The sequence below is a fragment of the Ipomoea triloba genome, chromosome 8 (genome assembly GCF_003576645.1).
Source record: "Ipomoea triloba cultivar NCNSP0323 chromosome 8, ASM357664v1".
Taxonomy (NCBI): domain Eukaryota; kingdom Viridiplantae; phylum Streptophyta; class Magnoliopsida; order Solanales; family Convolvulaceae; genus Ipomoea; species Ipomoea triloba.
In genome coordinates, this window is record NC_044923.1 from 10,313,414 (window position 1) to 10,336,582 (window position 23,169).

The following is a 23,169-nucleotide window of genomic DNA, read 5'->3' on the forward strand; positions in this document are numbered from 1 at the left end:
ATATCATTCCAGAATAATTTTCTAGTAAATGTATATATACATATAAGGATATGCGTGTAAATATATATTTATATATTGTTCAGTTAAAAAAAAAAAGGAAGAGTTAATTATTGGATTGGTCTCTCGACTATTAAAATTTCACCACTTTGGTCCTCGACAATTTTTCTTGCTCAATTAAGTCCTCGACTTTGAAAAAATTAACCAATTTGGTCCTCCGTTTATTTTGGTATTAAACAACCGTTAAATCGGGATTGGATTGGTAATTTTTCTATAGTCAAGGGACCATTTCGGTAATAAATTTTTCACTGAAATAGACCCTTGACTATAATGAAATTACCAATTTGGTCCCGATTTAATGGATATCAAACAGTAAAATAAACGGAGGACCAAATTGGTTAATTTTTTCAAAGTGGAGGACTTAATTAGGCAAGAAAAATTGTTGAGGGCCAAAGTGGTGAAATCCCAATAGTCGAGGGACCAAATCAGTAATTAACTCGAAAAGGAATATGGAAATTAGGGTTTCTCCTTTGAGGTTCTAGTCGGCAACCATTCGAATGGTCGTTGGTGCGCCTCTATTTCCGGCAACCTCGACCGTCGTTGGGCGGCAGAGAACAGTGAAATCATTAAAAAAGAAACAAAAAACCTGGCCACCGGATTTGTTTGCAAATTTTTGGGCTCCGATGTGTCGATTGGGTCTGGTCCGGTGACATCGACGGCGAAGTAGGGTTTCCCCACGGTGGCGTTGTCGTTGCTGCTCTTTCCGACGAACGGCGATGGATATGCGTGTAAATATATATTTATATATTGTTCAGTACAATATAACTCAAAATATTTAGTTTCTGTATATAATGTTCGTTTAGATAATTAAATTTAAAATTTAATTGATTTAACTTATATTTTAATATTTTAAAATTTTTGTATAATATTTTTATTCTATAATCATAATTTCTTTAATTCAATGCCCTATTAACTTGTAAAGTTAATTGATAAAACATATGGTTTATATGTTTTTATCATTTATATAATATATAAACTTTATACTCACTATATTGATGTTGTAAATTTACTCGGGTATGTGTATTTGTATGTGATATGGTAATTTCGTGATTTTGTAGTAGATGAAGAGGTTAGGACGAAAGGTCAGAGGTTTCCAAGCTTATAGGACTAGAGAGAGAATGAGTCCAAAAAGTCTCCTTAACAAGCATTTAGCCCGGTATTTATAGGAGGTTAAAAGGGGACACATGCGGGAATTGAAGTCGGCATGCTCGCCACGTGTCTTGCATTCACTTGGCGGTCTTGGGGCGAGGGAAGAACGTCCACGTGTAGCGAAATATCTGAGTCGCCAATAACCATCGGGGTCAGTTTTAAGCATCAAAAGGTACTTCTTTGAAGGCTTAACTCATGGTCTCGGGACTGAGATCAGGTACTCGGGTCAGGACCGAGCACAAAATAGTTAGTACAAAAGCTCACTGAGCTAGTAGAGGTTTTCTCTCTTCAGATCGGGTTGGTCAATACTCACCCAAGGTCGGATCAGGTCGGGAAAGGTTCTTCAGTACATGGTCAGTCGATTCCGGTCAAGTCCTCAAGCGTACAAGTTGGGTATACGAGGGTATATATCCTATCATATATAATTATATGAATGTTTATATAAAGTAATAAGTTGTCATATTAATTAATGATGGTAATAAACATAATTTGATTAATTTAAATATATAAAATTTAACTATAATTTTTATTGTTTATATGCATTTTTTTAGTACACTGCACCTTGAACTGGAATGAGATTTGGATATATAAAATTTAACTATAATGTTTATTCAAACCTGTGACCTTCCCTAGGGAAAGCAAAAGTAATATTATCAAATCACAGGGTGCTTCGCTTGCTTATATGTTATATAATAATTATAATTATATAAATTTATAAATAAACTACAGTACAAAGTATTTAACTACTATTTCTTATATTATTGTATATATCTTAGCATGTGAGGTTATCCCCAGGATGAACACCGAGTTGCTGGCAATACTGTGTGTAATACTCAACCCTCTTTCTAACCGTGACCGGATTAGCCCCGTCGCACTCAAGTTGGCCGCTGATAGCGCGAATGGTGGCGCCAAAACCCTGACCGGAAGTGACGAGAGAATGGCAGTTGTTCATCCAAAACCACAGGGCAGTTTTGAAGGAAATAACCGGGTCTGTGGCGACGATGTCCGGGTTGTTTAGGCCGTCGAAACCGATGCTTTGGCCAGCCGGTCCATAGTTGAAATTCCACGAGAGTTGGAAGGGCCCACGTCCATAGTACTTCTTTCCGGGTGCACAGGGATACTGTTTGTTGCTCGGGTCGCAGAAGACTCTGGATGCACCATCGATCTCGTTTATGTAGCACATATCTGAAAATAAATTTTAATAAAATAATTTACCAATTTAGAAACACTTCTTCATGTTGAGGGGAGGACAAATAAAGGGGATTAACTTACTTCCAGTTTCATAAGTAACGTGGGCGAAAAACGCCGCAATTTCCCGCTTAGAGTCATCGGCGCTACCAACCGTTCCGAACTGCGGGTAGGAGTTGACGGCGTCAAGAAACGAGGTTCGCGTGTAGAAGCCCTTCCCTTCGCATCTGGAATCCGCCTGATCGGCAATTCCGTTGAAAAACGCATCTGACACGATGTCGGAAACGGACCCGCCGCTGCTAGGGGAGATTGCAATAAGAGCTAAGCATACCAAAACTGAACCAAAATAAGCCATTTTAATTTCACTATTTGCAAAAGTGTTGGAGATAGGAATATTTATAGTGTAAACAGGGTTATCTGATGGCTGCAAATTTGCATTATATTGACTTTGGCTGCAAATTTACCTCATTATATTTTTAAAGATGAGGTGATTCAAAAAAGATGAGGTGATTCATATTCATACAGTTTTTGTGTATTTGTTGACTTTGACTTTTTATCCAACTCAATTCCTCCATTATACGGAATATTTATTACTCAGAATTATATTGTATTTACTTTGACTTGCATTATCTCAATACCTTCGTTGGGATAATAGAAAATATTTTTTAAAAATGATTTATTTTTCAATAAATATTTTCATTTTCTTGTATGTACCTGAAAATTTAAAAAAAAATTAATCTTTTTCTATTTAACTAAAATTAGAAATTATATTTTTCAGTTTGATTCATACATATATCTATTACAATGTTTTTTAAATATTAACTTTTTTAATGATGATAATAATTTTTATTTTTTAAAATAATATAAATTAAAATATGGCATTGTTTGATAGAGCTTATTTTAGAGCTTGTGTGTTATTTTAAGTTACAAATAAGCTATAAGGTCTGTTTGGTAAAATATGAGAATTTAAAATAATACTTTATTTTAATAGTAATTATAATAAATATTGTAAATAAATACTTTTAAACTTGTAACTAATTGTAATAAAAATAAATACATGAATTGATAAATATGTAATTCTAAACTAAAGAAATTGAATTAACATATGGAAAACATATACTCAGGTGGTGTTTAAGACTTTTCAACCAAAGTTAGTCTTGACTACGTTTGATCGATTGTTCAATGATATTAAAGAAGCTTTAAGTTCATTCAACGAATTCAGCTTCAAATTTGTGAAACAGTCTGCGAATCTTAAATTGTTCGGGAAGCCACCCGGCGCAATAATCTTGACTACGTTTGTAGCATTGCTAGGGAAGCCATCCGGCGCAATAATCTTAAATTGTTCAAACTCTAGATTTTTTTATGTTAATATTTAATATTTCAGTATTAACTATTAAAGTATTAAATAGTTTATAATTATTAACTCTTAAAAAAATTAGATTTTTTTTTAAAAAAAATAATAAAAAATACATGGGCGCCTTGTCGCCGATTAGTCGCCGCCTATGTGCTCTAGGCGCTAGACGCCCCTCGAGCGCCCGAGGAACGCTTATCCATTTTTTCAACCATGGACCAAGCCCAACCATACATATATTTTAACTAGACTAGCTTAATATCTCATTTAACACACAAATGGTTGGGTAACTTTCCTATTCGACTCCACTCAAAGGAAGAGAGAATTGATATAAAAATTGAAAAAATAATTTTCGATTAAAAATCTCAAAAAACATTTTTCATTAGTGTTTGCCATGGATTTGTGTGATATCCCGTGATAATTATTCCGGAATTACGCACCACGATTATTTTCTAAAATTAAATTCATTGTCTCTAGTGAGCCCAATTCTTGAATTAAATAAGAATATTTCCTAAGGTAATTCCAAATCAAAAGTCCAAATCCTTATGCTAGTATATTATATTGTTTCTAAGACATTTAATTCCTAATATTATGGGTTTTCTCCTTATTCTATCTATTCATTTATTTAAGAGATGAATCATTTGGCCCAATAATTATTCTTGTACATAGAACTAGTATATATATATATAAAGATCCGAGCCCATTCTTTATTAAATCTTCCTCCCTAATATATACATATATGTATATATGTATATATGTATTATGGTATATATTCAAGACTTAGCATTATCTAGAGATTCCACTCTCTCTCTCTCTTCCCCTACTCATTCTTCACGCCATTTCCTTCCATTCTCCTTCAAAGATTGGCCTTCATTTCATCTACAAGATTTCAAGCAAAGATCCTTCTTTTATTGTTCTTCAAGAAAGATCATGGTAATTAAGATCCTACCTTTCTTTGCATTTCCTCCCCTTTGTTGACTATCTTTATGAACTCTTTCCTTCTCCTTGTGGTGGGTTTTGGGTTGATAGATGATCAAGAAGTGATGGTTGCTAGGATGAGCTTAGGATTGATAGTTGCTTTTGGATTAATGAGCTTCAAGAAGTAATCTTCCATGTTACACTAAAACCTACTTTCACTCATGAATATATGAATATTATTTGGTGTTGTGGAATCCTGTGGAATTTCTTGGTGTTTAGCCTTTGATTTGTTGGATTGTGAACCTATATTGTGGATCTATGGACTTGTGTTCATTATCCTTTCATCTTGATGAGTATAAGTATCTATTGTTATGGATTCCATATATTATTTGGCCTCTGTGATGTGTAATCTGTGTGTTCTGATCATATTCTGTATTCTAGATTGGATTATCGTGTATTCTATTCTGGTATGGGAGTTGGTGTGTTGGGATTGCACTTGCGGTGCGTTCAGGCGGTATAATGTGTCCCGCCTGAGTGGTCCGCAAGTGTAGTGGTGGAAGAGAGTGGCGGGAGGTGGTGAACCGTTGGGTGGCCCCGTCCCTTCTTGCGGAAGAGGACGACGGACCAGTGGGCTCTGCCGGTGAGCTCCGTCAGTTGGGGGCGGGTGCTTGTGGCGGTATGTGGTGTTCTGATAAGTGCAAAATATACCACTTTTATAAGGTTATTCGTGGATCGTTTAGTATACAAGTTAAAGCTTTTATGAATGTTTTAGTATTAAATTGCATTGAAATGCTTTATATTGTCTTAGTACCCGTTCCACACTTTACCGATTGTTTTGTAGGTAAAAAGAAGTGTTTAAAGGCAGAAAATGGCTAGATTTCGGAGAAGGATTCACGAGTCGAAGTTGGAGTGCAAAATAGGCCATGGACGCCCGGTGGACGCCCTGTGGACGCGCGTCCACCACGCGTCCACCCTTGCGTCCAACTTTTCGCTCTCTGATTCTCGCACAGCAGAACCGAAGTCTGCTGTGGACGCGAGGCGGACGCGCCTTGGACGCCCGCGTCCAATTTTAAGCTCTCTGAAATTTGGTTCGCTCTGCTGTGGACGTGCGCGTCCAAGGTGCGTCTACTCGGCGATTTAACTCCCTATTTAAGATATTTTGGCGGAAAAGGAATGGATCACTCCATTCATCCACCATTCCACACCCTAGACTTTCTCTCTCTAGGATTAGCCTAGAGAGATCTCTCCCAAATCACTCCACATTGCAATTCTTAGTTTAGATTAGAATTAGAGAAGAATTCCATTGTTGCAAGATTGTGATCTACATTCAAGTTCAAGATTAAAGTTCAATTTCAAGTTCAAGTTCAAATTCAAAGTTCAATTCCTAGCTAAGTCTTCCTTTTAATTTCTTGTCATTACTTTTACCTTTTGCTATTTCAATTCCAAGTATGATTAGATAGATCTTTGTGGATTTGGGTTGAGCAATGTTGTATGGATATTCTTGAGTTTTGAATTGATCAATTAGGTTTTGCAATTGCTTTGATTATGAGTTTGATTGTGTGAGTGGTGATCCACTTTGACTCTTGTGTAGGGGTGATCAACCTATATGAGAGGTGTTTGGAGAAGGAGTCTCATCTACGAGAGTAGAGTTACTCCTTAGCCTAGCCTAGCACATTTCCCTCTCACCTTTGAGAAAAGGGAGAAGTGGAAGATAAGAGGCACATAACGTGTTTGTCATAATGCCTCTTCTAGCCTAATGTTCACAAGGATGACATTACGGTCTAAGAAGTGAGTCCATTGACCACGAGAGTGGCGGTGGTGTTGGTGACCTTGTCTCATCTTCATTATCTAAGTGTTGCTAGCCTAATATCTTAGGAAATCAAGGATACCTATATGAGTTGCAAGATCCAAATCCTCCTTCCCCATTGATCGTTTCCTTTGTTTGTGCCTTATTTTCATTATGTTTCATGCACCTTTCTTACTATGTTTGGGTTAGCTTTCAAACACTAAACACTCTTGTGCTTAATCCCCTTACCGCTTGAATTCCCTCCTTGCCATCCTTTGAGAACGATACTCGGAAATCTTTCCGTTTTAACACCTATTCCTTTCCATCCACCGCGAAAACTACACTCATCATGTTCTGTCGAGGTGTTCCTTCAATTCATTTCTGATTCTGTTCCAGTAACTATTTTATGATCTGTTGACTCTGTTGATTCATCTTTGATTCTAGAATGTGTCTTGAACATATTGTTGAGTATTCCACCTTGGTTGTTGAGTATTTATTCATGATCTTTGGTCATTTATCTTGACTTATTGAGTTAGCATTGTTGGTTGATTCTTTGGTTATTATCCTGAGTTTGTACTGTGTTCATATTCTGAGTTAGGCATTGTTGATTGAGTAATTCTTTGGCTTCTTGAGTCTTGATATTCTTGGGAAGTGGTTGATTGAGTTATGGCTTTACTTGTGGTTGGGATTGAGAGGAGTCATTGGGCTTCGCGCCTATGTGGTAATGGGCATACTATGCCTCTGTGGTTGGGCTTCGTGCCTCTGTGGTAATGGGTATTCTATGCCTCTGTGGTTGGGCTTCGTGCCTCTGTGGTAATGGGCATTCTATGTCTCTGTGGTTGGGCTTTGTGCCTCTGTGGTAATGGGCATTCTATGCCTCTGTGGTTGGGCTTTGTGCCTCTATGATAATGGGCATTCTATGCCTTTGTGGTTGGGCTTTGTGCCTCTGTAGTAATGGGCATTCTATGCCTCTATGGTTGGGCTCTGTGCCTCTGTGGTAATGGGCATTATATGCCTCTGTGGTTGGGCTTTGCGCCTCTGTGCTAATGGGCTTCGTGCCTCTGTGGTTGGGCTCTATGCCTCTGTGTCGTGACATTGGTATGGTGGTTTGGTATGATGGTTGGTGTGGTGGTATGGTTGTTGTGATTTGGACCTTATCTTTTGTATTATGGTTTCGGGTCAGTGAGATTGTGTTGGTTGGTTTCATTTGTGGTTATTCTGTTGAACTTGTGACTCAGTTGGTATCTTGTTATAGACTTGTTGTCTTATGCATTCGTTACTTGATATTGGATTATAGACTTGTTGTCTTATGCATTCGTTACTTGATATTGGATTCATTTGGAAGAGTCTTATGCATTCGTTACTTGATATTGGATTCATTTGGAAGAGTCTTATGCATTCGTTACTTGATATTGGATTCATTTGGAAGAGTCTTTGGCATTCGTTACTTGATATTGGATTCATTTGGAAGAGTCTTTGGTTTGTGATTCATTCAATTGGATTCATTTGGAAGAGTCTTTGGTTTGTGATTCATTCAACTTGTTGTTGTTGAGTCATCTTATTTAAATAAAGAACAGTTTCGTTGGTGCGTATATTCTATACGTGTGTGTAAACCTATTTACAAACCATACTATACTATGTATTTCTCACGAGTGTGAGTGGTTGATTGCTTATCATTTCTTTGCTAATGTTTTCCTAACTGTTTTCCAAGTATGGAGTAGATTGAGCCGAGAGCGCGCTAGAGATAGATTTGCTTCGTTCTATGTTTAGTCTTGTGGACTGTTTAGATGTTTTCAGGCCTGTGTGCCTTAGACTATGTTTTATGTATTAACTCTTTCAGTTGTTCTACTTTATGGATTAGTATTGTGGATTTTTAGCATGTGCATCTAGGGTTGGATTTACCTAGATGTGGCATGACACCCGTTGAGTATTAGTATGCTTCCGCTTTATTATGTTGTTAGTTCTGAGATTGCTAACTTTTATATTAAGTTTATACCTATCTCAGTGTGAAAATTTTAGGGGTGTCACAATTTGTCGATATAGAGTGAATCCAGCTCGGACCATAAATCTGACACAGTCGTCTCACCTACGACCTCACGTAGAACTGCATTTGACAAGCACAATTGAATGATTGAACGTATCTTGTCATCCAAATCTTCCCAATCTTCATCTGACATTGTAGTCAATTTCTTTTTCTTCCCAGCTAGCACTTTCTTCAAACCGTTCTGGGTTAGAACGGCTTCAATTTGAACCTTCCAGATAGAAAAGCTAATTTTTCCATCGAACTTCTTGATATCGAACTTGGTAACAGCCGACATCTTCGAAAATAATTCTCAATTAAACCGCTCTGATACCACGTGTTAGGAATATAGCGGAATGATGCGGACTCGAATAATCGAAAGTTGAGAATTATAGAAGTTAAATAATAGTGAAATAATAGAAATGACAAATAAGGAAATTGCTATAATTGAGAAGATGAACGAGAAAAACAAGAAAAATATATATATATACTAAGTACACGAGAAAGAAAGAAGAAATGGATAAAGATGAATTGAATTGATGCATTGAATTACAAAACTAAGCTAGCTAGTTTTATACTAACAAAAGGAGAGAAATGTGCTAAAATAATGGAAAATCATGCGCCATGAAGAGAGCAAAAAACGGAGAATGTGTAGGCTGATGCAACATAAAGTGGAGAACTGATGCAGTAGTTGAGCAGTACATCCATTACGTGGGTTACTTGCAATTTGAGCCACATAATTCCCGCAAAGATACACTTTTAATATAAGGATTCCCGCAAAGATACACTTTTATTTAAAACCATTACAAGCCATTTGGGCTCAAACTAAAATTATACACTAGCAACAGTTTCGATTATAATTTAAAAAATATTACTATTTAAATCCTAAATAACTCAAAATATATGAAAGTTGTAGAGGATTATATTTTTTCAACTTCTATCTCAATTCAACTTTGTATGAGAGAGAAATGTTCTCAAATTAGTAAAATGTGTCAAGGTAGTCCAATTAAATTTAGGCTAAAGTGTCATTCCGCACCATGAACTATATTTGATTATTCATGTCACACCTTAAACTTTCATAACATCCATTTTGATACACAAATCATTAATTTTTTTCATCTAGCATTTTTCACAGGTTACCAGGTTACTATGATGACATGGCACATGTAATTAGCTTATTTGGATATCTTTTTAAGTTAACCCAAAATTTTTAAGCAAACTCCAAAAATCAACGCCTCACGCTGCCCCTCCCCTGTGCCTTCAGCCGGACCAGTGCTCACTAGACCAAATCACCACAGCCCCTCCACAATCCACTACTCCTCCCATCGATTGCGACAGCGCGTGCCGAACCCATCGACGACCTGCCTAGGGGTGACAGCGATTCGTTCCGGTTCCGAACCACCGGTTCACGGTTCCAAGGCTACACAAACCAGAACCAGAACCTTATATAAAGGTTCCGGTTCCGGTTCAACATGAGTTTTTTTTTTTAGTATATATAGTTATATATAATATGTTTTGTTATTATAAAAAACATATTATAAATTATTATTATTATTATTTTGGCTACTGCCTACTGGCAGTAGCTAAATATAGTTTTTTTTATATATATATTTAGCTACTGCCAGTAGCTAAATGCCTAAATATAAGAATTTTTTTTATTTTACGGTTTCAATACCCGTTGTTGGGCTGGAGAAGGTTTAGAGGAAAACAAAAAAAATAAAAAAAATAAAAAAAATAAAAGAAGAAAACAAAAAAAAAATTAGTCCAAGTCAGCATAAATTACCTATAACTTGTAGGTAACCTGTAAAAATTGCTAGATGAAAAAAAAATTAATGGTTTGTGTATCGAAATAGACCTTATGAAAGTTTAAGGTGCGGCATGAATAATCCAATATAATTCATGGTGTGGGATGACACTTAGCCTTAAATTTAAGATAAAACTCACTTTTTAATGTTCACTACTCATAGGAATCATTTATTGTTTTGTGTTTAATTATCAAGCAAATTAAATGGGATAAGTCCAACAAATTCACAACCAATTTTTCGTATACTCTTCATTTTTCCTACTGTTAAAGGCATCGAGATGATGCATAGTCAAAGTCAAAAATTGCTACATACACGCTTTCTACGTCATAAACATAACTAGGAATAGGTATGGACAAAAAGTCAGTCTACAAATACACAAAAACTGTATGAATATGAATCACCTCATTTTAAATTTAAAAAAAAAATAAAAATGCTCCTGTTAGGAATTGCAAAATTTGCAGCAATCACATAACACTTTCTACACTATAAATACTCCTATCAGCATCCCAGAGATTCATCACAAACACCTATAAATATTGAAAATGGCAAATTTTGGTTCATTTTTGCTATGCTTGGCTCTTATTGCACTGTCCCTAGGGTTGAGCTCAGCCCAAAACTGTGGCTGCGCTGGTGGGCTGTGTTGCAGCCAATGGGGGTATTGCGGCACTGGGGATGACTACTGCGGCGAAGGGTGCCGTGAAGGGCCGTGCTACAAACCCCCTAGCCCCCCTAGCGGCGGCGGCTCCGTTGCCGACATTGTGTCAGAAGCGTTTTTCAACGGAATTGCCGACCAGGCGGATTCCGGGTGCGAAGGGAAGGGGTTCTACACGCGAAACTCGTTTCTTGACGCCGTCAACTCCTACCCGCAGTTCGGAACGGTAGGGAGCGCCGATGACTCTAAGCGGGAAGTTGCGGCGTTTTTCGCCCACGTTACTCATGAAACTGGGCGTAAGTTAATCATCATCATTTTAACCAGCAAATACAAATTTTGGTATATTAAACAGTGTTTATTTGTACTAAAAAAAAAACAGTCTTTATGTCTTACGAATTTTCATACACATTTATTGTTTTAGTGTCAAAATTTATTATGTTGGATAGCCTGGTATTCCTCTGTTTGAGACAGGTATGAATCTAAACTTATTAAGTGTATTTTTGTTTTTTCATAATTAAGATTCCAATTCAAATATAAGTAAAGGAATTTAAGTCTTGACTTAAATTCCTTTAGTTATATTTGAATTGGAATCTTAATTATGAAAGGACAAAAATACCCTTAATAATTTTAGATTCAGACATGTCTTAATAGAGGGATAATCGACCTAATAAAGTTTGGCACTAGAATCATAAGCGTGCATGAAAGTTGATAAAATTAAATATTTATACCAAAATTGTCATTTTACTAATACTGGTGAGACCAAATTTAGAATTTGCCCTAATTTTAACATAAATTCTAAAAACCTCGTACTACTCCCATCCCATGCAGATATGTGCTACATAAATGAGATCGACGGTGAATCCAGAGACTACTGTGACGAGACTAACACACAGTATCCCTGCGCACCCGGAAAGATGTACTACGGCCGTGGACCCATCCAACTGTCCTGGAATTTCAACTACGGACCGGCCGGCCAAAGCATCGGTTTCGACGGCCTAAAAAACCCAGACGTCGTCGCCACAGACCCGGCTATTTCCTTCAAAACCGCCCTGTGGTTTTGGATGAACAATTGTCATTCTCCCATTACCTCCGGTCAGGGTTTTGGCGCCACCATTCGCGCCATCAACGGCCAACTTGAGTGCGATGGGGCTAATCCGGACACTGTTAGGACGAGGGTTGCGTATTACACACAGTACTGCCAGCAACTTGGTGTCGATCCTGGGAATAACCTTGAATGCTAAGATATATAAAACAATGTAATAGACAATAACAAACAGAATAATGTTTTATGGTAAATTTACCAGTGTTAACATTATTTAGTAAAGTTTTTGGTAATAAAATAATTTTTTTTATCAATCTAACAAAGCACTAATAATATATATTTAAGTGCTTGGCGCACTCTTATTAGTTATTCTACTAATCTACTATATGTGAAAATTGGATTTAGTGGTGATGGAAATTAATAAGAGTATCGTTCTCAAGGGATAACTTAAAGAGAATTTGAGTAATAAGGGGTTAAGTACAAATTCATAGAATGTTTGAAAGCTAACCTAAAGATATTGGAGTATTGCATGTTCAAGGAATCAATAATGAGAACTTGTGAATTAAAATGTAATAAATGAAATAGAGATTTGAACCAAACATGCATGCTTGCATAAAATTCCTTGTGTCTAAAGTTTAAGTTATGTAAGTCCTGATGATGAACTTGGGGAAATGGTTTAAGCGCCAATGTCACTCTCGTGATCAATTGGACTATCAACTAAACCTAAACCTAAGTCTCATTCTCATGGCAACTTGGCTTGATGAGGCAATTTAACAAACACTTTGTGTGCATATTTCATTCAAACTCCATTTTCTCAAAGAGTCAAAGGTGAGTAAGAAATATGATAGATATGGCTATTGTGTAGCCCTATTATATTCTCATTGGTGGAACACCAATTCCAAATTTCTCTTGCATAATTTGGTCATAATTATGAAGAGTCAAATCAATTTCACTCAATTCATAACCAAGTTCAACATTAAAACAATACAAAACCTAATTTATACAATTCAATTCATATTGGGATCATACTCAAGTAAGTTCAATTCAAATCCTAAATATGTTTAACTACTCATATTTGGAATGTAAAAACAAGAAGCAATTGAAGTAATAAACATAGAATTCAAAACTTTAAGAAATATAAATGCAAAGATATGGAATAGAGAACTTAACTTTATGATTTAATTGCAAGAAATAATCTAGAAATTGAAGTTGAATGTTGGAATTATTCCTCTAAATCTTCTAATAAAATGGTAGATTACAGGTGTAGGGAAGTGTTTTCTAAAGTTTCCTAGAGAGAAAAACTAAAAGGAGAGTTCAAACATTCAAAAAGTAATCAGAAAATAACCACCCAGAGGTATTTATAGTTTTAATGTTCAGAAACTGATTATTGAGACTCACGCTGATCACACTACATTATAGTTGTCAAGTTTTTGATAATATCCTACTAATTTCAAAACTAAAACATGAGTAAACTATTTTTTTTTATCAATTCTTATTAATTAAAATGTAACTAGCTTTATGAAACCAATTGACTAGCTCTATAAATATATATATAAAAATTATATGTTTTCTACTAATTTGTAAATTAAAGTATATTAAAAAGTTTGTAATTTCTATCAAATAATAATAATAATAATAATAATAATAATAATAATAAGAGTCACTTTCATATTTGGTCCTACTGTTATTGGGGCATTACCAATTTTAGTCCACTTCATTAATTTTTGCCACATTGCGGCCAGTCTTATTTAGTCCTTGCCACTTTTAGTCCACCGTCAAATGGCCGTCCAAAACAGAGGTATTTTTGGTCTTTTCATACTTTGGTCATCTCCTTGACCCTTTGCAGTGGTTTTCCTTATACATTTTCATCCAAAGAAAGGGTCCGACGAAAGCCATAGAGTCACATTACAAGGCCATGGCTTTCGCCTGACCTCTTCATTGGATGAAATTGTGCAAGGAAACCCACTACAAAGGGTAAAAGAGATGACCAAAGCATGAAAAGATAAAAATACCCCTGTTTTGGACGGTTATTTGACAAAAATTTTAACAGTGGACTAAAAGTGGCAATGACTAAATAAGACTGGCCGCAATGTGGCAAAAATAAATGAAGTGGACTAAAATTGGCAATGCTCCAATAACAATAGGACCAAAAATGAAAATGACTCTAATAATAATAATAATAATTTATTAACTTTACGCTACACCTCCACGTGACAGGTGTAGCGGAAAGTATTTAAAAAAAATTATTGACTTTCAGCTACACCTCCACGTAGAAGGTGTAGCGGACATTCATTTTTTAAAAAAATTATTGACTTTACGCTACACCTCCGCGTGGCAGGTGAAGCGTAAAGTTGGCACGTTTTTATTTATTTATTTATTTTTTGAGAATCCACTACACCTATAAACAAAGGTGTAGTGTATTCTTATGTATTTATTTACGGTATTACCACTACATTAATCTTTTCAACTATCCACTATATCTTTAATCAAGAGGTGTAGTGAAAAGTCATACTTATATGTGCAATTTTGTAGTAGTGGTGGCAACTGTGAAGCATGTCGAAATTAAACTTGGGTAACATACATTTAAATTTACCTTATTTACTTTTTGAACCAAGCGGGAAAAAGGCTCTCACTTGGAGACATCTGACCAATCAGATGCGACGTGCATTCAATGTTTCTCTCTCTTATTTAATGCAAATTTCATCTTTTTCGTACATCTCTATTACCATCTTTACAAATTCACATATTTATTTTCAACTATTTAACTTAAGAAACATCACAAGAAAATAAAGAAATCAATAATTAATAATGTAATATCATTAATAAGAATAAGTTTACAAATTAATTACAAATATTAAATACTAAGTAGTAGAGTAAATTTTTCAATTTAAAACAAATAAAATTTTACAATTTTAAAATATTTTAAGGTAGTAATTATTAATTAGTATGCTATTTAGACAGTTCAATAGCTAATAGTGAATACGATAATATGTAAAAATTTAATAGACATAAAAGCAATATCATAGTATCTACCGTATGTAATCATCTCATTAGCTAGCTATTACTCTTTTAGAGTATATATGTATATTATATTTTTTTAAAACTGTATGGGCCGGGCCAACGGGCCTGCCCAGTCTAAGTTTCAAAAATTAAAGTATGGCCCTGTCCGTAATATAAAACGGGCTAGCCCTAGTCTACCCATTATAGCAAATGGACGGATTGGGATGGCCCAAAAAGACCAGCCCTTGGCATACTGAATTTTAGGCTAACCCATCCGTTTTACACCTCGAACTATATGTTTAAAACTATCCTATAGTAGTAGATATAATTTTAGAGTATCTTACTTTGGAAATAGAAAATTAAAAATTAAAAGGTCAATGTTAGTGACATGGTGCGTGGATGGGCATTAATTACCACACAAAGAAGAAGTGACTTTAATGTCTTTACTTAATGCAAGAAATGTTGCATGACAATTAGTAACTTAGTGGACAAAATATAATTAGTCATTTCACTTAATTAGCCATTGATTCGCAATTGTAATTTGTGCTCCACTTATCATCGGCAAAGGAATTAAGAAAAGAAAATTGAAGAAAGTGGTTTCAATAATAGTAACCAATTCAAACGAGAATTAAGAGACTATATATAATGTAGTTCTCAAGTTTAAGGATATTTGGTAAATAGCTATTAGTTGATTTTGTTCTGGCATGTTTGGTTCATAGAATAGGTCAAGAATGAAATAGCATTCCTTGGAATAGACTTATTCTATTATTTGACTCGGTTATTTTGTCATGGAATAACATTCATAGGAACGAGCTATTACATTTGCAAAGGGAATAGTCAATCCTAGGGGTGCTTTGGTATTAGCTATTCACATGCTCTTGGAAATAACTTTTATAATGAAAATACCAAAAATACCTTTTACAATTTATTTAATAAATATAATGTATTGTATAAATGTATATATATAATTAATTATAATTTTATCTATTGTTAATATACGAGAGCATAAAGTATTCATATATAATAATAATAATAATAATAATAATAATAATTTCTCAACCTATATGTGTGTGTGTTAACAAGATAGAATTGGGAACTGTACGTGAGAATATATAATTATATTTACTTAGGCTATTTATATAGAAAAATGAAAGATGTTAACCACATATTCACTCAAAAAACACCTAGGAGTTAATCTCTCTACCTCCCATGTATCTCTCTAACAAATATATATATATATATATATATATATATATATATATATATATATATATATATATATATATATATATATATATATATATATATATATATATATATATATATATATATATATATATATATATATATATATATATATATATATATATAAATATATATATATATATATATATATATATATATATATATATATATATATATATATATCATTATAGAAATACATATTCATATTAAAGAATTATTCATTAAAAACAACTTAGATATAAACAAACACACATGTGTGTATGTATGCATAATAATAATAATAATAATAATAATAATAATAATAATAATAATAATAATAATTATTATTATTATTATTATTATTATTATTATTATTATTTTGAACAATCACCTCCACCACCACCACCACCATCATCATCTATTATAATTTAATTATTATTATTATTGTTATTATTATTATTATTTTTATTATTATTATTATTATTATTATTATTATTTTGTATAAGGGTATTTATGTCTTTAAAATCTATTCCATTTCTGCTCTTTTAACCAACCAAAAATTATAATACAATTTCTAAAGTATATTCCTTCAGCGAACCAAACAAGAGAATACAATTCTTATTCTATTCCTTACCTATTCAATTTCCTGTGGAATAGTATACGTATTACCTCCAAATTCATTCCATGAACCAAACGTGTTGTTAGTGTGTTTGACTAGTTGATAACATTAGCTGATTGTAGGAAGATGTTTGGTAATTAGCTATTAGCTGATAGCTGATTACATACAAAATAATTTTCTCAAAAAAAAAAAGCTGATCTAAAAAGTTACTTTGAGCATCGTTTTGAATTTTAGTGTTTTGGAGCAATAAGATGTTACAAAAGGCTAATTAATCAAACACTCATATTGGTTGTTTAACTAAGTCAAACAGCTAATAGTGGTCAAATAAGTCAAAAATTGAATGATAGGCTAACTATTTTACTAAACAGGGCCCAAATGTTTTTATTTAATGAAGAAGATTTATTTATCAACTTTGACGTCAACTTAATTATTATGAATTTAAGGTGTGTTTGGTTGATATGTTTAGCTATCATGAATGGGTCATTGTTATTGTTTGGTTGACAGGTTTTTAGAACACTACTATGGGTTTTGATTACCCCATTAATTGCCAAACCTATTCCCTAATAAAATATGGCAAAAACTTGTGTGAGACCGTCTCACCATGAGACGGGTCGGGTCAGGTCGGGTCAAGATGCAAATGTAACACTTATATGCACAAATGTCATACGTATATGCTCAAATGTAATACTAATCAGGAATATTTTTTTTTTTTACTTATAAGGGTAAATGTACTACTTTTAAGGGAAAATATAATACTTTTACATTTCGATTTAAAAGTATTACTTTTTTCCTCAAAAGTATTATATTTGCCCTTATAAGTAAGGGGCACTTGTCAACATTACTTATTATGTAAAATGTATTACTTTTTCTCGTATAAGTAACAAAAATTGTATTCTTGATTAGTGTTATATTTGAGCATATAAGTATGACATTTGCACGGTGTTTTGACCTGACCCGACCCGTCTCACGAATAAGGATCCGTGAGACGGTCTCACACAAGTGTGACCCATAAAATATAGGTTTCATTTGCCTTCCTCATCCGCTTCCCTTACTATTAATAATCATTCACACTCCACTCTACTACCAAACATGCAAAATAATTTTAACAAACCTATTATCATTACCAAGTATTTGATACTCATTCCGATTCCGATTCCCATATGCGTACCAACACACCCTTAATGTTTTCCGATATATATATTTTTGGAAAATGGTGTAGGTAAACTAAAAGAAGAATGTTAATTTAAAAGTATTTGTAGGAGTATAAAAAAGAAAGTGTGATGTATAAATCATAAATACAACGAATTATACTAATGTAATTTTAATTCAAATTATCATTTAGCAATTAGATTTAATAGCTAGTGTGAAAGAAAAATCTACACTTATAATAAGAGCCAATATTGTTAGACCCTTAACTGGAACTAAAAAAATGTTGGTGTAATAGTCTATTATAACATATTGTAATTTGTCCCCTTAACTACAAAAATCTTCAATTAGGCACTTGGACTTTTAAAATATTGCAATTAAGCACTTTTACAGGTTATCATTAGGCAATGGATTAAAATTAACTTACTTGGCATCCACATATATCATACAAGCTGACATGTAATATATTTAAATAATTAAATAATTTGTTTTTAATTATTAGCTGCGATGGCAGCGTTGTCTTCTTCCAGTTTCGAAGAAGACGACATCATCTTCTTCCGGACTGGAAGAAGAAGGTTGAACTGCCATGGCAACATTTATTAAAAAATTGTATTTTTTCAGACTGCCAGATAGCCATTAATGCTGATGACTACCATGGGAGCTCAACCGTCTTCTTCCAGTCCGTAAGAAGACGATGCGTCTTCTTCCAAATTGGAAGAAGGCAACGATGCCATGGCAGCTTGGTAGCCTACCAAGCTGCCATGGCAGCCAATAATTACAAATAATATATATATATATATATATATATATATATATATATATATATTGTTTAACACTATTATTTAAATATATTACACATCAGCATTTAAGGTATATGTAGATGTCAAGTTAGTTAATTTTAATTGGTTATCTAATGGTAATCTGTAAAAAGATTTAATTGTACCTTTTTTTTAAGTTCAAATGCCTAATTGTAATTTTTTTGTAGTTAAGAGGCTAATTACATTTTCATCAATAGTTCAAGGGTGTATTTGACCCTTATCCCAATTTTTTTTTATTAACTAACATCTCCCCTATCATCACATAACTGGTCTATCATGCAACGGTACAACTAACGTCTTCTGTTCCAAATGTAAAAGGCATTGAAATGCAACAAATTCTTAACTATTCTGGAAGTTCTGTCTCAGACAGACTGATTCAAAGTCAAAGTCAACAAATACAACACACTATTTTTACACCATTAACATAATAAAGAGTTTCATACGCATACAAGTCAGAGTCGACAAATACACAAAAAAACTTTGCGCGTTTTCTAATATAGACCACAATCATCATTCACGCATTCATACATTTACCAATAAGAATTAATCACCTCACTTTTGACTTTTGCCATATGCAATTGCAGATTTTCAACGATCACATAACACTTTCGGCACTATAAATACTCGTATCAGCAACCCACAGATTCATCACAAACACTTTGGAATATTAAAAAAAATGGTGAATTTTGGTTCAGTTTTGCTATGCTTTGCCCTTATTGCATTCTCCCTAGGGTTGAGTTCGGCCCAAAACTGTGGCTGTGCTGAGGGGCTGTGTTGCAGCAAGTGGGGGTTTTGCGGCACCGGCGACGACTACTGCGGCCAAGGGTGCCAGCAAGGGCCGTGCAACACCGCCTCTAGCAACGGTGGCTCCGTGTCCGACATCGTCTCCGATGCGTTTTTCAACGGCATCGCCGATCAGGCGGGTTCCACCTGCGAAGGGAAGGGGTTCTACACGCGCGCCTCGTTTCTTGAAGCCGTCAAGTCCTACCCGCAGTTCGGAACGGTCGGCTCTGTCGATGACTCTAAGCGGGAAATAGCTGCGTTTTTCGCCCACGTTACTCATGAAACTGGACGTAAGTTTTCTTTTTTTTTTTTGTTTTTGAAATACTTATGATTTTTCACAATATAATATAGTATCTGTTCTATAAACTGGATAAAAGTTAGTTCTATTTATTTGTTTATTAAAAATGAACACTTAAATTTACAAAGATAATAAAAGAATTAAAACATGTGTTTCATCTCAACAAAACAATCTAAACTGATATATAGTTGAATTATATATATATATGCTCATCTCTAGCATGAGATTGATCGATTCTGATATCAAAATTGAAGCATGTATTCCATCTAAACTAAAAGTTTATGCAGATAGTCGAATTGCACATTTATATTTATATATTATATGCTCAACACGCCCCTTACCTTTGGCATGCGATTGACTTTGATATCAAATTGAAACATATGTTCCATCTCAACTAAAAGTTTAACCTGATAATCAAATTGTACATTTATGTTTATACATTATATGCTCAACACGCCCCATTACCTTTGACATGAAATTGACTCTGATCTGATATCAAATTGAAACATGTGTTCCATCTCAACTAAAAGTGTAAACTGATAGTTGAATTGTACATTTATGTTTATATATATATATATATATATATATATATATATATATATATCAAAATTAACTTTGATATAAAATTGAAAGATACCATGTGATCCATCTCAACTAAAAGTCTAAAGTGATAAGTACAGTTGAATTGTACATCTATATTTATACTCTGTATATTATCTTCTAAGAACCCGTGCTACACCCATGCAGATACTTGCTACATAAACGAGATCAACGGTGCCTCCGGAGATTACTGCGACGAAAACAACACACAGTACCCTTGCGCAACAGGGAAGATGTACTACGGCCGTGGACCCATCCAACTATCCTGGAACTTCAACTATGGACCGGCCGGCCAAAGCATTGGTTTCGACGGTCTAAACAACCCGGACATTGTCGCCACTGACCCGGTTATTTCGTTCAAGACCGGCCTGTGGTATTGGATGAACAACTGCCATTCTCTCATCACCTCCGGTCAGGGTTTCGGCGCCACCATTCGCGCCATCAACGGCCAGCTTGAGTGTGATGGTGCCAATCCGAACACTGTTAGCAAGAGGGTTGAGTATTACACCGAGTACTGCCAACAACTTGGTGTTGATACTGGGGATAACCTCACATGCTAAGATATATAGAACAATATAATGTAATAAATACTAGATTGTTGAATATCTAGTCTAGACAATAATGTCCTTAGTTATACAATTGTTTGTTTATATATTCACATAATTATTAATTATATATGTAATTTATATGTGTCTTTAATGATTCATTATTTACAAATACTAGTATTTTCGCCCGTGCGTTGTACGAAATGGATTTATTATAATATTTTAAGAATATTTGGATCGATATACAATTATATATGTAAATTATAATATCGAATATTATATAGCGCAATTGATAAAATTAGTTGGATCGATTATATTTTCTGATGTTTCCCTTGCTTGAATTAATGCAATATAGATTTTATCTAATCAATTAAGGAAATTAACGGTACACATATTATGGACATAATTAAAGAAAATAAACATACACATATTACGTCCATAATTAAACGAAATTAAACATACACACATTACGTCCATAATTAAATGAAATTAACCATATACATATTATTTTATTATTAAGAATAATATATATTCCTTAATTACCATAATTATTCAGATTACATGGACGTAATAATTAGCATAATATTAGTTAAGAATAATATATACTCCTTATTACCATATAGTAATCATAATACAATGTCCTCATTTTTATTGAAATTAACGATAAGTTTTTCTGCCTATATAGAAAGTTAATTAAACATACACATATTAGGATGGTAATTAAAGAAAAATAAACATGCATATATTACGCACATATTATTAACCTGTATTTAACACTTTAATCTTACTATCGTATTCAACATATAGATTCATTTCATTTGATTATAATTTCTTTTTGTTACTTAAAATAGTATCAATTAGCCATGCTCTTCATTTAATTTTTTTATTTACAATTTTTCTAATATAACTTTTAAGTAATCAATTTCAACACTAATAGACAAATCTTATAATTTCAAATAAATGTACAGTCTCAAATATTAGAATTGTTTTATAGTTTCATCACCAATTTTATTATATATACTAGTTTTATACGTGCATTGCGCGAATGGGTTAATGCCCAATGTTTATATTTAAATAAATATTTGAAAGTATATCAATGCAAGATTATATAGGAGAAGTTTATACATGAATAACTGAATGTCGATTTTTATTTATTTAAATATCTAACTCAAAGTATATGAATCCAAGATAATATAGAAAATTCATTATAATTATTACTAAAATAAATGTTTGCAACCTTGTATAATTGATAGTCTAAATATTTGGTCTAAAAATGATAGTCTAAATAAATACTACTTTTAATTTGAATTTTTCTAAGTGGTTCTTAATTATCTTTTGAGTAACATTGTCATTGTCTTCATCTTTACTATTTGTTCTCTTCCTTTTTGTTGGTAGTGTGTTATTTGCAATTCATATATTGTTGGTAGCATAGATGACAACGTCATGCAATGAGATTATGATATAAGAGCTATGGACTTTCCATTAGGTGTTCTGCTTGGGGTTCATTTGGTTCAACCATTATTGTTGAATGAGTTAGGATAAAGAAATCCCTAGTTTAAGAAAAAAGATTAAATAAATTAATAAAAATTTGAAAATATAAAATATTATGTATTCCAAAGATATTAAAAGGTAGTTTCTCACTTCAATTTGCTGGGTAATGGGTTGTTTTAGTACTTTCATTGTCAACAAATCCCCCAAGTAATTAATATGATTGGTTTCAAACTATTCTTTTTTATTTTTTCATGGTATTAAAGAAATACATATGTATCATTTTTTGGTGTAACTACTAATTTATTTAATTCAATAAGAGTAAAATAGAGTGATTCCGCTTCAATTTGTTGGGTTATTATTTGAGTACTATCTTTGTCAACCAATCCCAAGTAGTTAATATAATTAGTTTCAAATTATTTTAATTTTTTTTCATAGTATTAATAAAATACTTGGTAAATAAATATATAACATTATTTTGTACTAACTTTGGTATTTAATTACAAGATATTGTAAAAATAAGATAATGGACAATGTAATGAATATCAATTGATAAATTTGAATGTAAAGAATCTTTACATGAGAGAAAATAAAGACAATATAACTAATGAAATTATTGCTCTTATTTAATTTAATTTTTTGATAATGAATAATTTTTTCAAATAAGGGTATTGTAGACA

At 33.3% G+C, this 23,169-nt stretch overlaps 3 protein-coding genes across 3 annotated transcripts; 2 read left to right on the forward strand and 1 right to left on the reverse strand.

Annotated features, from left to right (window-relative positions):
* Positions 1 to 1,792: 1,792 nt before the first annotated feature.
* On the reverse strand, positions 1,793 to 2,760 carry LOC116026815 (endochitinase EP3-like). Its single transcript, XM_031268215.1, has 2 exons — positions 2,479 to 2,760; positions 1,793 to 2,391 (listed from the first exon to the last, which is right to left on the reverse strand). Exons 1-2 carry the CDS (start codon positions 2,747 to 2,749, stop codon positions 1,979 to 1,981), a joined length of 684 nt encoding a protein of 227 aa, XP_031124075.1. The 5' UTR covers positions 2,750 to 2,760; the 3' UTR covers positions 1,793 to 1,978.
* Positions 2,761 to 10,797: 8,037 nt separating this feature from the next.
* LOC116026811 (endochitinase EP3-like) lies at positions 10,798 to 12,282 on the forward strand. Its single transcript, XM_031268210.1, has 2 exons — positions 10,798 to 11,222; positions 11,755 to 12,282. The coding sequence occupies exons 1-2, from the start codon at positions 10,817 to 10,819 to the stop codon at positions 12,165 to 12,167; spliced, it is 819 nt and encodes a 272-aa protein (XP_031124070.1). The 5' UTR covers positions 10,798 to 10,816; the 3' UTR covers positions 12,168 to 12,282.
* A 7,121-nt stretch (positions 12,283 to 19,403) lies between these two features.
* Positions 19,404 to 21,175, forward strand: LOC116026812 (endochitinase EP3-like). Its single transcript, XM_031268211.1, has 2 exons — positions 19,404 to 19,848; positions 20,604 to 21,175. Exons 1-2 carry the CDS (start codon positions 19,452 to 19,454, stop codon positions 21,014 to 21,016), a joined length of 810 nt encoding a protein of 269 aa, XP_031124071.1. The 5' UTR covers positions 19,404 to 19,451; the 3' UTR covers positions 21,017 to 21,175.
* The last annotated feature ends 1,994 nt before the right edge of the window (positions 21,176 to 23,169 follow it).